Consider the following 16,508-nt stretch of genomic DNA (forward strand, 5'->3'; position numbering starts at 1 on the left):
AGCTGGCAAGTGTCTTCACTGGCATTTCAAGCAGACCACCATAGTCCCCGTGCCCAAGAGCGCCAAGGTAACCTACCTAAATGACTATCACCCCGTAGCACCCGCATCTATAGCCATGAAATGCTTTGAATGGTTGGTCATGGCCCACATCAACGACATCATCCCAGACACCCTGGATCCACTCCAATTCGCATACCGCCCCAACAGATCCACAGATGACACAATCTCTATTGCACTCCACAGTGCCCTCCCATAGTGGGGTGGCATGTAGGCTAGCGGTTAAGAGCGTTGGGCCAGTGAAGACACCCTGGTTCGAATCCCAGAGCCGGCAAGGTGGAAAAATCAGCCGTTCTGCACTTGAGCAAGGTAGTTTAACCCCCAACAACAACTGTTCCCCGGCACCGATGATGTGGATGTCAATTAAGGCAGCTCCCCGCACCTCTCTGATTCAGAGGGGTTAGGTTAAATGTGGAAGACACATTTCGATTGAATGCATTCAGTTGTCTCTGAGTAGATATCCCCTTTCCCATTGACCCAGCTAGACAAAAGTAATGCCTATGTAAGAATGCTGTTCGTTGACTACAGGTCAGAAATCTGGCTGTGTGGTGCCAGGACATCAACCTCTCGCCCATCGTCAGCAAGACAAAGGAGCTGATCGTGGCTACATGAAACATTGATTGGGCTGTAGTGGAGCGGTTCGAAAGCTTCAAGTTCCTTTGTGTCCACATCGATGGAGCTGTAGTGGAGCGGGTCCTCTCTGTAGTGGAGCAGTTCCTCTCTGTCCACATCACCAAGGAATTAACATGGTCTACACACGCCCAAACAGTTGTGAAGAGGGCACGACAGCACCTCTTCCCCCTCAGGAGCCTCAAAAAGATCTACAGCTGCACCATTGAGAGCATCTTGACTAAATGCATCCCCGCTTGGAACGGCAACTGCGTGGCACTACAGAGGGTGGTGAGTATGGCCTAGTACATCACTGGGGCCGAGCCCCCTGCCATTCAGGACCTCTATACCAGGCGGTGTCAGAGGAAGGCCAAAAAACATTTTGAAAGACTCCAGCCACCCAAGCCATAGACTGTTCCCTCTGCTACCGCACAGCAAGTGGTACCAGTGCACTAAGTTTGGAACCAACCCTGAACAGCCTCAACCCTCAAGCTATATGACTACTAAACAAGCTACCCTTCTTTTAACAAACTTCCTGGCACTGACTCTATGCACACCCACTGGATTCTACACAAACACAGTACTTACACTGACACCCCAACACACACACACACACACACACACACACACACACACACACACACACACACACACACACACACACACACACACACACACACACACACACACACACACACACACACACACACACACACACACACACACACACTGCTGCTACAGCTCAGGCTATTATCTATCCTGTTGTACATCCTATATGCATATAGCTAGCTCAATTGCCTCAAGCCCATGCACATCAATTCGGTGCTGGTGCTCCCTGTATGTAGCCATGTTATTTTTACCCGTTATTGTTGTTTACTATATACAGTGGGGCAAAAAATAATTTAGTCAGCCACCAATTGTGCAAGTTCTCCCACTTAAAAAGATGAGAGAGGCCTGTAATTTTCATCATAGGTACACTTCAACTATGACAGACAAAATTAGAGAAAAAAAAAAATCCAGAAAATCACATTGTAGGATTTTTAATTTATTTATTTGCAAATTATGGTGGAAAATAAGTATTTGGTCAATAACAAAAGTTTATCTCAATACTTTGTTATATACCCTTTGTTGGCAATGACAGAGGTCAAACGTTTTCTGTAAATCTTCACAAGGTTTTCACACACTGTTGCTTCTATTTTGGCCCATTCCTCCATGCAGATCTCCTCTATAGCAGTGATGTTTTGGGGCTGTTGCTGGGCAACACAGACTTTCAACTCCCTCCAAAGAGTTCTATGGGGTTGAGATCTGGAGACTGGCTAGACCACTCCAGGACCTTGACATGCTTCTTACGAAGCCACTCCTTTGTTGCCCGGGCGGTGTGTTTGGGATCATTGTCATGCTGAAAGACCCAGCCACGTTTCATCTTCAATGCCCTTGCTGATGGAAGGAGGTTTTAACTCAAAATCTCACGATACATGGCCGATACATACATTTTTGGACTCACCTTGTTGTGCTTGTTGTGCTGTGCTCACTTGAACAGGAAGGAGGTGCGGCGGTCCTTCGTCTGGCATTCTCTGGAATTATAGCTTAAAAGGATAAACATTCGATATTGGCCATGCTGTCAATCCAGCATGACTTCTATCGCGATCAAAACAACTGGAAACCCAGAACTGGAAAATCTCAGACTTCAGTGAGTTCAAGACAACTGGAAACTCTGAAAAAAACAAAGACGAATTATGAGGTCAGTGATCTTCAGGTCGGAGCTCTAAAAAGAGGCCCGAGTTCCCGACTTGGAATTCCAAGTTGGATTACCGTTGAAAACGTATTTTCCCAGTCAGAGCTCATTTTTTTCAGAGTTCCCAGTTGTCTTAAACTTACTGAAGTCTGAGAGTTCCCAGTTTCCAGTTGTTTTGAACACAATATAAATCATGCTGGATTGACAGCATGGCCAATGTTGAATGTTTATTCTTTTAAGCTTGGGAAAGAGACCCTTAAACACAAACTTGGACCACACACCCACTCCACTGAATAGCAGGCTAGTGATTGCTTTGCAATGCTTGCAGATACCCACTGATTCCTTCCAAACCACTCATTGTGGAATTTGCGATTTCCAACTTGTGTAATGTTTATGTCCAATGGCCAATGAGCATCGATAGGTTTTATCTATAATTTCTCTTCGTAATTTTCTTCATGTGACAAGGATTGAAAAGGATTTGTCAGTAGATTGCTGACTTGATTCATGATGATGACTACTAGCTTGCTAGCTAAGATTTTGAAAGTCAGTCCAATCAAAGCTAATGTAGACATAACAAGATTTTACGTAATATTATCTGTGGCCAATGAACTTGAGCACCCAAGGGGCTTGAATATCCGAGCTCTCCCTGTAGATTTTGTGGTGACGTAATGTCCCAATCAATGACAGAACACTGAGCCAATCACGGCCCAACTAGAGAATATTACCAACCTATACACTCTGTATTTTCTGCTGGCTGCCCCACAACCACAGAAAGCACTGAGCTAGGCTGAAACACCTGCATTTTGGGCTGCCTTACTCAAGAAAGCAAAAAACGGACCATGTTGGTATTTTTTTACATTGTTTGCAAACTGATTTTTGACAGCAACAAATGACATATGTTCCAGTCAAAAGTTTAGACACACCTACTCATTTCAGGGCTTTTCTTTATTTTTACTATTTTCTACATTGTACAATAATAGTGAAGACATCAAAACTATGAAATTACACATATGGAATCATGTTGTATCATGTTGTATAACTCATGAGGACAGACACAGTAAAGGAAGACCCAGAGTTACCTCTACTGCAGATGATACATTTATTAGAGTTACCAGCCTCAGAAATTCCAGCCCAAATAAATGCTTCACAGAGTTCTCAACATCAACTGTTCAGAGGAGACTGCGTGAATCAGGTCTTCATGGTCAAATAAACCACTACTAAAGGACTCCAATAATAAGAAGAGACAAGCTTGGGCCAGGAAACACGAGCAATGGACATTAGACCAGAGGAAATCTGTCCTTTGGTCAGAGAGTCCAAATTTGAGATTTTTGGTTCCAACCTCGGTGTCCTTGTGAGATGCAGAATAGGTGAATGGATGATCTCCTCGTGTGTGGTTCCCGCCGTGAAGCTTGGAGGAGGAGGTGTGATGGTGTGGCGGTGCTTTGCTGGTGACACTGTCTATGATTTATTTAGAATTCAAGGCACACTTAACCAGCATGGCTATCACAGCATTCTGCAGCGATACACCATCCCATCTGGTTTGCGCTTAGTGGGGCTATCATTTTGTTTTTCAATAGGACAATGACCTAACATATCTCCAGGCTGTGTAAGAGCTATATGACCAAGAAGGAGAGTGATGCAGTGCTGCGTCAGATGACCTGGCCTCCACAATCACCAGACCTCAACCCAATTGTGATGGTTTGGGATGAGTTGGACCGCAGAGTTAAGGAAAAGCAGCCAACAAGTGCTCAGCATATGTGCGAACTCCTTCAAGACTGTTGGAAAAGCATTCCAGGTGAAGCTGGTTGAGAGAATGCCAAGAGTGTGCAAAGCTGTCATCAAGGGAAAGGGTTACTACTTTGAAGACTCTTCAATATAAAATATATTTTGATTTGTTTAACACTTCTTTGATTACTACATGATTCCATATGTGTTATTTCAAAGTTTTGATGTCTTCACTATAATTCTACAATGTAGAAAATACTAAAAATAAAGAATGAGTAGGTGTGTCCAAACTTTTGACTGGTACATCATTTTTGTAGCTAAACAGGTGGGGCTTGAGCGGTGGTGTAAAGTACTTCAGTAAAAATACTTTTAAGTACTATTTATTAAGTCGTTTTTGGGGGTATCTGTGTTCTACTTTACTATTGATATTTTTGACAACTTTTACATTTACTCCATTACATTCATAACGAAAAGAATGTACTTTTTACACAATACATTTTCCCCTGACACCGAAAAGTACTCGTTACATTTCGAATGCTCAAGCAGGACAGAATTATGGCACCTATCAATATAACATTTTGTCATCCCTACAGCCTCTGTTCTGGCAGACTCACGAATACAAATACTGTGTTTGTAAATGATATCTGAGTGTAGGATTGTGCCCCTGTCTGTCCATAATTAAAAATAATATGAAAATCGTGAGGTCTGGTTTGGTTAATATAAGGAATTTGATGCATTTACTTTTACTTTGTACTTTTACTAAAGAATGACACGTGAGTACTTTTTCTACCACTGTACTTAAGTACATTTAAAACCAGATACTTTTAGATTATTAATCAAGTATTATTAGTATCAGCAAAACTCAAAATTATGGAATTTCTGGTGAAATAATCGTGCCAAGGCGCTGTTCTGGTGGCTCATGGTCGCCCAAAGCCCTATTAAGAAACTTTATATTGGTGTTTCCTTTATTTTGGCAGTTAACTGTAGATTCAAATAAAGTTCCTATCTACTAAATTAGGCAGAATTCTGTTTTTATGGCTGGTGTCAAAATGGGGGGCATTTTTTTTTATTCAGAAACACTAAACAATGATTTAGATGTATTATTAACAAGTTAATTGACAAAGTCAAGAAATTTTGAAGAATTTGGGCTATGATCAAAAACGTGCCTCTGGGATCAAAATTACCCCAGTTGGTAGTATGAGTGTTGAATTAACTAGGCTCCTGGATATTTATAACACCTGAAATATTGTTGATATTGCTCTAATGTGCATGATGTACCTTTCACACAACAGTGACTGCTTGTCTGGTAGCTCTGCTGATTGTGCAACAAGAACAAACATTTGACTCACACTGTTAAACATAGCTAAAATGGTTAGAATTAGATTTATGCCTGCCTATTCATCTGTACTCACTGAACAGATTATCTAGCTCCCACGCAAACGCTTTTCAAAATGTTCACAAAATACTTTAGGCAAGGCAGTGTTCTTCTGTTGATCTATTCTGATTTAATGTTTTTACTATATGGCCGTGATCATATTCAAGGGATTATATCCATAGCACAACACACATGCTTCATAGACAATCAAACTCTAACTTTAAACCATATGATGTGTGCTGCCATCAGCAGGCAGGCTTGTGCATTCTTTCCACTGAGGTCATTAGAGATAAGGAAATATTGACCTATTAATCATCATAAAGGTTTACAGAGCATGAAAGTGGATGTGGTTGGAAGGAATCTTCTTATGAAATTAAAATAACCGTACACTAGTTGCTTGGTGCAGTCTAGAAGGCTGGACAGTGGTGATGGCATATGAAGATGACATGATGGATTGTCTTCATGTGAATACATGATAACTAATTGGATTTGCTGTGTCTTACATTGAGAAATAAAGAAATCTGAAAGGGACTGACAACACACGCACGCATACACACGCACACGCAGGCAGACTGTTACAATGATTACTCATTTACCTCTCAAAGAGTCAGGGAAGCTTCTTCACAAAGAGGAGTAGGATGCATTTTCTGCCCAAAGCCAAGAGCCTGCATACTTTAAATAGATATTCATCACTGTCTTTCCCTATACAAGGGGGAGATACATTAGGAAGGGCATCATACTGCATGTGTGTGTGTGTGTGTGTGTGTGTGTGTGTGTGTGTGTGTGTGTGTGTGTGTGTGTGTGTGTGTGTGTGTGTGTGTGTGTGTGTGTGTGTGTGTTTGCTTGTGTGTTTGTGTGTGTGTCCATGTTGAATGTGAGAGGGAATTGAGGAGGGGGTTGACACAGGACAGAGAGTGGGAGAGGTAGTTGCAGATGATGGGAGATGACAATTTCTAAGTAATGGGTACCATGTAGGCAAAATGCCTGTACCATTTAATAAAGGATAAGTGAGATCTGAGGAAAGACAGCTTTCTTGGCGCAGCCTTTGGTCTTTCTCTGTGAGTCATACACAGAGTGTGTGTGTGTATTCTCTAATGAGGCTACACTATTTAATGATTATTGAATTGATGCCTTAAAATGTCAGATGATGCTTCATTAATAACTTTATCTGGCTTTTTGTATCAAGCTACGTTTGTATTAGATAATATTGTCAACAAGATATACGATGCTAATTAGCAGCAATGGTTTACTTTTAGTCCAACATATCCTCCCACGGACTCCCACGTATAGAATATGAAGAAAAGCTTAGTCACCGACTCCTCTGATTGGCTTAAAGGGCCGGTCTGTCATGTCAATGCAGTGACCCACTGTGCTAAGGAAATTCCCAGGATAAAGCGGGAATGGATCTCACGCACAAACCGCGTTCACAGTGATGTCGGTGGAATATAAAAATAACATCTAAAAAATGACGCAATATGTTCTTGGAGGTAAGAAACGTAATTATAATTTTGGTCAGTTCTGTTGTACTTTGAAATTCAAGTTAAATTGATACGAGTTATGTCTTATTGTGAATTTGCTTGTCTTCATCTCAAGATGGAAAAAATGACAAGCTTAATACTTTATGAAAACCAGATCTCAATTTATTAATTTATAATTCAACTTCTGTTAAGGTGGTGCATAGTTTGCATACTAATAGATACACAATTTTACGTGGCTTTGTAAATATTATTTGATGAAGACATCGAGGACCAACAGGTTGCAAACAGCAGGAAATACCAACAGCATGAAGATGACGTCTAATACAGTAACAATGTGGTACACCTTTTAAAGGATTTAATTTAAATTCAATTGTGTAAGCTAAAAATGACTAGTGGAAATGTTCTGGTGTAGTTTATATACATCTGGTTATAAATGCATACATGTTGCTATATAAAATAATGTATTAAATAGTATTCATTTTATTTGGGCTTTTTCTGCCTCTTTTTGATATGTAGTGGTTTAGCAGGCCATGTAATGCAAAGAGACACAGGAAATCGCTTGCTCTCTGTTTTAGAATTTACCAACAGATTTCCTTGTAGTCATATTAGCATAGGAATTAGCTGGCGCAGTTCTTTATAAGAGGCATTGCCTTCACTTTAGAGATGTATGTAAACTGGCTAACAACATCATCCCTGACCCTGTAATGTCTAATAACACTAGCTTGAAGCATACTGTATTTCATTTGTGGTAACAGACTGCATAACAATTTTTATATTAGGCTAGTAGCTGTCTTATCAATGGCTGTGTTTCAGCAATGACTAAAATGGACCCGTGCAATAAATTACACCAGGCAATAATATTTTTCCTGATAAGGATCATCGGCTCACTGTCCACAGTAGAGAGCCTTCATCTTTTCCATCCACCATCTGGCCATGATAATGTCTCTGAATGGCTCATGCCCTGGTGAGTCTTGATCAGAGTGATGGTTCACATTCTCCTTGAAAAAATATATATATATTTTTAGAGCTTCTCATTCTCAATCAAACAGATTGGGCCTGATGGATGAGTCATAGTCAGAGACTGTCTGTCACAAAGTGTTTATGTTACAGGACAAGTTACTTTTTGGTGTCTGAAATGGCACCCTATTCTCTTTATAGTGCATTGATTCTGACTAGGGCCCTGATCAAAAGTAGTGCACTAAAGAAGTAATAGGGTACCATCCCTTGGTGTCCCAATTACATTGCTTATAAATCTGTAGTCAAGTGAGATGAGATGAGAGCTGATATCGCCTCCTACACATGTACTAAGCCTCAGGAAAGCAGGAAATGTGACTCCACCGCATTCAGATCAGTCTGCTGCTCTGGTTTAAATCAAAGCCCATAATTTCCATTTCCAATAGAGGACAATTAGTTAGGATTAGGACCCAAAACATTTCCTGTTTAATCTCATAATGGATGACGGGTGTAGAAACATAATAAATTAAGGGCTGTATTGGCAAATAAATAAGGTAAATAGAATTATGTTCAATGATTCATAATGAATAGGAGAAAATTGATGGTGGCCTCTCTCTCGCTCTCTTTTTCACTCTCTGTGTTTTTCAGTCACTAATGTAATTGAAACGTAACCCCTCCTGTGTCCAGTCCACCTGCAGATTCTGCTGGCAGTGGGTCTGGCAGTCTTCTGCTTCTGCCTGGTGCTGGGCTGTCTACTGTGTTGGCGGAGAGGGAAGTATCATCCACCAGAGGACAAAGAGGCAGCAATATCCCCTTCCTCAGCCACTTGTGAACGGGTTACCGTGTCCCTGACCCCCTCCTCTGGCACCTTACCCATCAAGCAGCAGTATGAGGAGCTAGACGGGGATGTCCTGGACCTCCCATCCCCCAATAGCAGCTCCTCCCCCTCTGAGGATGACCTCACCGCCCTGCCCTTTGAACCTCGCCACCGGTCATCCTCCTCCCAGCTGAGGTCCTCCCCCAGGTCCTGCTTTCCCATGCGTCGCCTCAGCACCCCGAGTGTGTCCTCCTCCTCCCACTACAAGCCTTCAGGCCATGGCCGTGCCTCCCTGCCCTCTATCTCCAAACTGGGCCTAGTCTCCAAGACCCGTCGGGCGCTGGAACGCCGCTGCACCGTGACCGGTGACAACTTCCTGTACAGCGAACAGAGCCGCCTGACCAGCCCTGGCAATGCCATGCAGTCTCCTGGCATTCAGGGGGAGCTGTCCCAGCCACAGTACGGCTCCAGCTCCCTATCCATCCCCACCAAGCCTGCTCCTCTCCTGCACTTCTCCCTGCTCTTCTCCCCAGCACGGGGCACTCTGACCACCAACATCATGGGCCTATCCGGGGGGGCACGGCGGCGCAGTGGGGTGTTCGTACGAGCCAGCCTGCCCCCACTCTGCCCCTCACCCCAGCAGGGGGCGTCTCGGCGGCTCAGCCTCAGCCCAGAGATACAGTGCCAGAGCCTTGTGCTACAGGTGGGCTCTGTGGAGGAGCTCCGTGCCTGCACCCTCCGGCTGGCTGTGTTCAGCAGGGACTTCTCAGGCCTGAGAGAGACAGCGCTGGGGGAGCTGGAGATGCCTTGTGGGGAGATGGACTGGGAGCCAGACACAACTGTCCCCTACACCAGGGAGCTCACCCCCACCAGGAGTAGGCTGAAAAAGGTAACACATTATGCCCGTCATTTTACAAGCCTACGGCACTATCATAGAAATAGAACAACAAGATAGATATACTGTATAGTCATTCTATTTCTATGGGCACTATAGCCTCACAATCACTATCTAAACATTTCCCCACCATCTTAGACCTCTTTTTTCAGTTAACTTTAAGCACAGAAAAACTACACACACTGGGGCTATGAATAGTCCATATCGTGTTTTATCTATGAGGGAATGTGTCAGGCTAGTCTAATCAGAACAAGGTCTGGGCCATTAGCAGCTTTTCCACTGTTGTTGGACATGGTGACATTGTAGTTTGTGACTGGAGAGCAAACATGTGGAGTGCAGTGAGCAGTGGGCCGTGTCCTCTGTGGTGCTGTGGCGGCTGTGCCAGAAGGCATTACTGACAGCCTGAGCTGGCGAGGGTGTGGGTGAGAGGGACAGAGCTAGACCTCAGGCGCTGGGCTGAGCGAGCACGGTGATGTATGAATGGACATTATGTAGACACCATGTCTTATCAGTGGATCTCTGCGTGAGGCTGGGTGGCAGCATGCAGGCACCTCTGATCTCAGCTGCAAGGCACAGAGAGATGTCATGCATGCTGTACATGTATGAAGCTCAATGAGTTATCACCCAATGAGAAAACGAATAGAATTAGAGAGATGGTAGCTGATAGGTGGTGTGATGATGTAGTTGTGATCTCTAATGGTACTGTAGTGGTGCAATGAGATCAGATGAAAGTTGCCATATTACTGTAACCCGTTAGCATTATAACACTATTGTTGACATGATGTGGGAGGCCAGGGACTGATGTGGCAGGGTTTGTAGCTGGTGCAGAATACAGACAGGATGGTCACTTTAGTTTGTGACGTCCGGAATCAATGGGTTCGTCAGCCCACTTACAGGTTACTCAGCATTTGACTGTGCAATGTCATGCTTTAGCCTGATGGGACATACTGACTGAGAGACAAAGCAAGTGATGTCTCCCTTGTTGGGTGATCTCCCATTAGACTCCACTGGTCTCACAAACACAGGCAGGCTTACAGCTGCATGCTCACTAGGTCTGGGCCCAGGGTGCTGTCGGCTCTAAATAAGCAACTAATGAGATTCGTTGTGCTTTTTATGTCATGAATCTCATGGAAACCTCATGGGGTAAAAGACGAGATTCTTAAGGATGATAATTTAGCGGCAACAACATGTCGTTGTGTCGCTGTGTGTTCTACTTTAGTTACCTCAGGACACAAAGAAGAACATGTGCTTAATAAAACAACAACACACTGTGCTCGTCTCTTCTTCCTATTAACTCAGCCTCTCCCCTCCCAGAGTATGAGTTCCCAGGAGACGTTAGGTCGTAGGAAGAGTTCGCTCTGTGCTGCTCCACGGGCCCTGGGTCAGCTCTTCATTCTGCTGCAGTACCAGACACTGGCCCACCGCATCAAGGTGATGGTCCGCAAGGCTGAGAACCTGGCCAAACTCTCCCGGATGCCAGGAGCAGCAGGTATGATAGGTCCATTTAGCTTTCATCCCAAGCAACATACAGAACTGTCGACACTGACAGTGATACACATGCAGGAATCAATACCACAACTCTGGTGTTGCCGGCACTATGCTTTAAGCCACTGAGCCATTATTTAGAACCACCCCAGTCAAGCCCTCAACCTCACAATCCCATATCTAGTCCCAGCCTTAGTCACAGTCATATTCCCAGGCCCCTGCAGCCCTGATTGAGCTCCTTATGAGATTACAGATACTGATGGGCCTCCTGTCATTTCCCCTCTCTCTCTCGCTCGCTCTCTCTCCATTTTTCATATTGATTGTTGCTCTCATGTCCCTACAGATCACTACGTAGTCATCAACCTGCGTCAGGATGGGAAGGTGATCAGTACGAAGGAGACCAAAGGGGCGGGGGGACACAACGCTGTGTGGAACGCTCCCTTTCTCTTTGACCTGCCTGTTGGTGACATTACTCAGCTGCCTCTTGCTCTGGAGTTCATCATCATGCAGGTAGGAATGACTCAGTGGTGAAGAATTAGGAGAGTGCTACCATGGATAATGTAATAACAGATAATGTAATTACTTGTTTGTCCACAGTTTTTATTACATCCTCAATTATGTCTTCCATCAAATGTATCTTCTGTGCATTTGCGTCTTACAACTGTATGTACATCTGTATGTTATTTTTCTACAAAAGACATGTCTCAGAAATGTCTCAGACTACTTTACTGTATATGGTCAGAGAGCAACCAACAAAACATCTATCTTTTCAACAGGGGCGGCTCTACACGAAGAGCAGCATGCTGGGCCGTGTGTTGATTGGCTGCGAGGCCCCGGAGGCAGGACAGGGACACTGGAGGGACATGTGCAGGCAGGGACAGGTGGAGACAGCGCACTGGCACCCCATCACACCAGCAGTCTTTTAGGACTTTATAGCTGACCTCTACCTGTGTCAGGAGGGTCAGGACGTTGCTGGAGAGAGGACAGGTGATAGAGGGCTTGCCAGACTAATGGGACACGCACAAAGGACGAACAGCAAATGGACTATCAGTGGTGGCACCTGTAAACATATTGTGATGTCATTGCATTTAGACCTGTAGTAACTGATACTTACTGTTCCACACTGACCTAACAGTGAGATACAGGCCACAGGACTGACTGCCACTACTGCTGTATGATACCAGTTGCATGCATTTGTGTTATGTGTTGGTGCTGTTTGTATCATAGAGGACAATCTGTCAGTCCCACACATCTTTAAAGCTGGAATCCTTAATTGAAACAACAGCAAAGCGGACACCCCACCTGTGTTTTGGTAAAAGGCTGAGGGATGAGCCTGGAGAAAGACAACCGCTCTCAAATTCATAGTCACGACTTAACATCCATGATATCAAAATGATAGTTTTAACCATGTTTTGAGGCTATACAGTGTTTGTTTACATTTACATTGTTTACAAACACTGATGTAAAATAAGCTTGTATTTTGGGTTCTGATGGAGTAGGACAGTTTAACTAAGCTCATTGAGGCATTACCAAGTTAGATTTTTCAAGAATCAATGGGTATATACTGTATCATTCATTTATAAGTCCAAAAATGGGTGTAGCAACTAAGGATTCCAGCTTTAAAGACCATTGTCTGAATTTGCTCTACTGTCAATGATTCTTAAGTCATGGCCAAAACACTTCTAGTTGTAGTTTACTGTGACGTTCTGTGTCAGTATTTGTCCCCAGCATTGATCTCTGTTTGCTTTGTTTGTGTTGTGGTACTTGTGGTCTGTGCTACTTGCATGATTGGGATCTTTGCTAGACATTAGCGTGATTGAAAAAGTGATATTGATCATCATACGCTGTACTCTGTCATGGACTACTCATCCACCATCCACGGTGGCAGGATGATAACAGACATATGTGCAGTACTTGTATAGGTGTTGGCCTGAATCATTACATACCATATATCTTTACCTGGACATAATCAAGCCTGTACCAGAGAAGCCCTCCAAGCACCTTCATGAAGACAGGAGTCTGAAAAGCCATTTGCGTACATCAATCAGCCATCAATTGATCACTGTAACTGTGTAGGCATGCTTTTTAAGGGACTTATACTGTACACATTCTTTCATGGGACTTCGAATTCTTTTAATCAGCATTTACAAATGAAATGCCTGTCTTGTCTTGCTAAAACTGCATATTGATGCTTTTTAACAGAGAAAGCTCTCACAGTTGACATGTGTCTCTGAATGAAAGTGATGTGATGAAGGTACCATAGGTTCTGTCATATTTATAGATAGTATATGTCCCATGCACTAGAATATTACATGTACCTAACATTATTACAAAAAAATACCACAGTTGACTAGTGGAGTAAAATGCCTGATATGGAAAGACTTGTAGAACTCAACCTTCAGTCGTTGCCGTTGTTTCTTATGTATTTCTGATGGCATGCCCTTTTGATGGTTAGAAATATCCATATGTAACAGTGTTGCTGCCGTCCCTCTACTTGCTCCAACCTGGGCTCGAACCAGGGACCCTCTGAACACATCAACAACTGCTTCGTACGAACCATTGTTAGCTATCGCTCCACAAAAGCCATGATGTTTGCAGAGCAAGGGAAACAAGTACTTCAAGGTCTCAGAGTGAGTGACGTCACCGATTGAAATGCTACTAGCGTGCACCGCTAACTAGCTAGCCATTTCACACTGGTTTCACACGTTGTGTAACTGCTGCCCTTTCTACTACTGTATGTGTCACTGAAATCATGGTCCCGGATATCAATTTATAGCTCAATCACTTATATAGCACTTATATTGAATGTGACAGACAGGACATCTTTACTGTTGAATGGTCTATGATGGAGTAGGAGTTGAGAGTTTGAAGAAAAGATACATTCTATATGGGTTTAATCTAGTAGAACTAAAACATGCCAATGTAAACAGTGCGATAAGGTTTGATCTGTGATTTCTATGAAAGCCCTTCACGTGATACCACAGTGGCATTGTTTCATTTTAAATGTTTTCTAATCTGCCACTTTCCCAGACAAGGTATCTTAATGGGTGTTTGATCATCTGTTCTCATTCCCTTAAATCTGTGTGAACCCTTGCTGATCCTGCACAGTAGAAACATACTGTTGCCTGCACTACATCTAAACAGGAGTACAGGTTTCAGGATTATGGTCAAATGAGAGAGATTCACAGGATTTGAGAAAGTAGCATGGAGTGCACATACCTCCAAAAGGTTTTGGATATCTCTGCTTATTTGTCAAGACAGTATCAACTATTGCTGAAGGCTACGTCACTGTCACCCTCAAGAGGGTTCACCCATTAAAACAGACAGCAAAGAAGGAAATGTCTTCAAATTTAGCTCATAAAATGTGTTATTCATGTGCTCTAAGAGTCACCACACTCATATAACATACAGTACGTCATGCCCACCTTTCAGTACTCTCACATTGCGAACATCACCCATATCTATCCATAGCAACACACCAATTATCATAATTTTGAGTTCTAGAGTGACCATAATAGGCTGTGGATCCAGTCCCTGGTAGCTGTCTGTCCATTATCCAGACTCATACAGGCAATACAGACCGGCTGGAGCTGTACCATACTCTACAATTGTGGACAGGAGGTTTAGCCATCAGTGAAAATCAGAACATGATTTTTTTCACTGCTTGCGAACATCACGCCTATTGATCATGGTTATGAGCGAAAGCAGAGCAAGGGAAGATCGATATCCTTGGCAAAGCGGGTAAAGACACAGAGGGAGGTGACTCACCTTGAGGGGACAGCTGTTTTTAAGAGAGGTTGCTCCCCCCTACTCCACCACCCCCAGAAAGAGGCTGGTGGATGGAAGTAAAGGTGAGTCAGACTCTCAGGGGAGACCGAGTTGGGCTGAATAGTAGAAGACGCGGTCCACTGTTTTGGTTTTTGGATATTAGGACCCCCATTAGCTACTGCAGATGTAACAGCTACTCTTCCTGGGGTACACATAAAACATACAAATACGTAACAAAGTACAGAAGAGTTAGACAAAATAGTTATATACAGGAAAGACACCAAGAGACAGCAAACATTATATTTACACTCTATTCATATATACATATTCATATTCTTATATACAGTACAGTTAAATTAGATCTTTAGAAAGAGGTGCTATGATATGTTTTTAAAATATTTTTTTAAAGCCAAAATAAAAAAAATAAAAAAATCACTCCTCTGATGGTTGAGCATTCCATGGGGACATAGCGACGCATTAAATACGTTTTTGGTTTATAGAATCCTATAGTTGTGTGTCTGGTGGGGTGTGTATGTGTTACTGGCCTCAGTCTGTAGCTGAGGTGGTCTGTAACAGTAAAAAGAACGGACACAAGTTTACGTCTGCAAAGTTCTGGCGCTTAATTTATTCTGAAGAATGATGCGCGCGCTTGGCCAGAACTTGCTGTTCTGAACTACACAGCACAACAGCGCCATCTATTGGCCTTATGTACTACTAACGCTAAAGCATGTAGAATATACAATTTAGACTAATTAAGACAAATTCATAAAGAAATTGGTTTAAAAAGATAAAAAATAATAAAGGGGTGTCTGTTTTTAGTGACTTTGTTTTCAGCTCATTACACATGTCTGTTTGAAGTATATGCAGATAGATTATACAAGTGGGTAGGCATTTTCAACACACAAATGTTTCTTAAAAAAAACTAGAAGAGAAGTAGTCAATTTCTCCTCAAACCTCAACCATGAAATACTATCATCCATGTTGTTGATGTTAGTTCTGTGTGTCCAGTTCAGGGCAGTAGCGGTGCATGGGTAAAATCACTGGGGAAGCCAACCTAGAAAGAAATGCCATATTAAAACCTGTGTTGTGATAATTGCGTTGTTTGATCTATAACCTGTTAGTTCATATGCTTTGCGACTGTGATATATAGGCCAAAGGCCGAGACAATAAGATGCAACAGAGGCAGAATCAATTCAACCACACCTTTGTTTCATCACAAAACCAGAGAGCAACCGTTGTCCAGTGAAGTCCACAAAGCATATTGCATGTAACAAACAGTTACACGACCTATGGTCAAGCAAGTTAGTGTTTCCGACATTTTCGGACCACTAAACAACTATTGTTTTACAACCCCGGAGAGTTACAGCAAGTCGCAAAGAAAACAGGAGCTGCCTCCACTTTTCCAGCACCATTTCAATTTCAACATCATCAAGTCACCTAGGCTTAGCCTAATACAGTGACAACTAAAAGATACCAAAAACAATTGAGCCCAATCAATGTAAGCTAAATATGATGTGGCTGTCCATGGTTCTGATTTCTGTGGGCGTATGCGCGTGCTTGTGTGCAAGTAGAAAAACATGTTAACTCACCCTACTTGTAGAGAAACGCCA

At 42.9% G+C, this 16,508-nt stretch overlaps 1 protein-coding gene across 1 annotated transcript; it reads left to right on the plus strand.

The window, feature by feature from the left end:
• The first annotated feature begins 6,966 nt into the window (after positions 1-6,966).
• Positions 6,967-12,072, plus strand: LOC139385185 (uncharacterized). Its single transcript, XM_071130283.1, has 5 exons — positions 6,967-6,988; positions 8,621-9,639; positions 10,945-11,134; positions 11,474-11,640; positions 11,907-12,072. The coding sequence occupies exons 1-5, from the start codon at positions 6,967-6,969 to the stop codon at positions 12,054-12,056; spliced, it is 1,548 nt and encodes a 515-aa protein (XP_070986384.1). The 3' UTR covers positions 12,057-12,072.
• The last annotated feature ends 4,436 nt before the right edge of the window (positions 12,073-16,508 follow it).

The sequence above is a fragment of the Oncorhynchus clarkii genome, chromosome 26, assembly GCF_045791955.1.
Source record: "Oncorhynchus clarkii lewisi isolate Uvic-CL-2024 chromosome 26, UVic_Ocla_1.0, whole genome shotgun sequence".
NCBI classification, from domain to species: domain Eukaryota; kingdom Metazoa; phylum Chordata; class Actinopteri; order Salmoniformes; family Salmonidae; genus Oncorhynchus; species Oncorhynchus clarkii.